The sequence below is a fragment of the Myotis davidii genome, unplaced genomic scaffold (genome assembly GCF_000327345.1).
Source record: "Myotis davidii unplaced genomic scaffold, ASM32734v1 scaffold3450, whole genome shotgun sequence".
NCBI lineage: Eukaryota > Metazoa > Chordata > Mammalia > Chiroptera > Vespertilionidae > Myotis > Myotis davidii.
The window spans coordinates 26,764-28,416 of NW_006281735.1; the positions used below are offsets into that span (position 1 = coordinate 26,764).

The 1,653-nt window shown below is 39.7% G+C and overlaps 1 protein-coding gene across 1 annotated transcript in view; it reads left to right on the top strand.

The window, feature by feature from the left end:
• LOC102755872 (helicase-like transcription factor) overlaps positions 1-1,653 on the top strand; it is a 28,802-nt gene that overhangs the window by 4,090 nt on the left and 23,059 nt on the right. Inside the window, exons 4-5 of the mRNA XM_006752575.2 lie at positions 972-1,046; positions 1,192-1,383. Of these exons, the coding sequence (XP_006752638.1) occupies positions 972-1,046; positions 1,192-1,383 (267 nt within the window). The remainder of the gene's footprint in view (positions 1-971; positions 1,047-1,191; positions 1,384-1,653) is intronic.

The following is a 1,653-nucleotide window of genomic DNA, read 5'->3' on the forward strand; positions in this document are numbered from 1 at the left end:
TGAGGGACTCCCCCCCTGCACAAATTTCGTGGACTGGGCCTCTAGTCCTATATAATAAAAGGCTAATATGCAAATTGACCAAATGGTGGAATGACTGGTTGCTATGATGTGCATTGACCACCAGGGTCAGATGGTCAACGCAGGAGCTGCCCCCTGGTGGTCAGTGTGCTCCCACAGGGTAAGCACTGCTCAGCCAGAAGCTCTGAGCCATGCTCATGGCTGGCAAGCACAGTGGTGGTAGCAGGAGGCTCTCCCGCCTCCGTGGCAGCGCTAAGCCAGCAGCCAGACATCCCCTGAGGACTCCAGCACTTAGAAAGGTAACAGGCCAAGCTGGGGGGACCCCCCCCCCCCCCCGCCAAGTGCACAAATTTTGTGCACTGGGCCTCTAGTACAGTGATGGCAAACCTTTTGAGCTTGGCGTGTCAGCATTTTGAAAAACCCTAACTTAACTCTGGTGCCGTGTCACATATAGAAATTTTTTGATCTTTGCAACCATAGTAAAAACAAAGATTTATATTTTTGATATTTGTTTTATATATTTAAATGCCATTTAACAAAGAAAAATCAACCAAAAAATGAGTTTGTGTGTCACCTCTGACATGCGTGTCATAGGTTCGCCATCACTGCTCTAGTATAATCATAGAATTTCAATGGCAAGAGGAACCTTAGAGACATTCTAAATCTAGTTCATTTCTTTGATTTTACAGGAATAAGATACAGGGCCATAAAGGTTAAGTGTGTTGCCCAAAGTTATTTATAGGTTTATTTGTGACAGAGCTATTACTGAAACCCAAGATTTACAACTCTATTCTTCTGACTGTAACATAGTTACCTTTTATACCTAAATCACTTATTCATTCTGTATTCACTGAGCAGTGTAGTATTTCAAATAATTGATGTACCTTTTGTTATTCAACTTTTATAGTATTTTAATTGTTTTGTTTCACGTATCTTATTGCTATTTGTTGTAGCTTAAAACAGAATTTGACAAATTGTTTGAAGATCTAAAAGAAGATGATAAAACTCATGAAATGGAACCAGCTAAGGTACTGAACCAATATTTTCAATTTATAAATATTTGATCAATTTATACATTTTTTATTACAAGATTAGCTGTTTTCCAGATTCGGGAGGAGGAGGGGATGAAAGCGCTTATTGTACCTCTATTTATGACATTTCTTTTATTTATAGGCTATTGAAACATCATTGCTCCCACATCAAAAACAAGCTCTAGCTTGGATGATTTCCCGGGAAAACAGTAAAGAACTTCCACCATTCTGGGAACAGCGAAGTGACTTATACTATAACACAATAACAAATTTTTCTGAGAAGAATCGACCAGAAAATGTCCATGGAGGAATTTTAGCTGATGATATGGGTTTGGTAATTATTCTTTTTCTTGAGTTAGTAAAATTTTATTTTGTAATTGTGGTTTTATAGAAAGTAATTTTAAAGTAGGTAAGAGGAAACCTATCTAATAAAAGAAAAACATGGTAATTAGCCATACCTCCGCTACCCTTCCCATTGGCTAATCAGGGCAATATGCAAATTAACTGCCAGCCAAGATGGCGGCCGGCAGCCAGGTAGCTTAAAGCGAACATGAGGCTTGCTTGCTTCAGTGACGGAGGACTCCAACGTTCCCCGCCTGCTGCT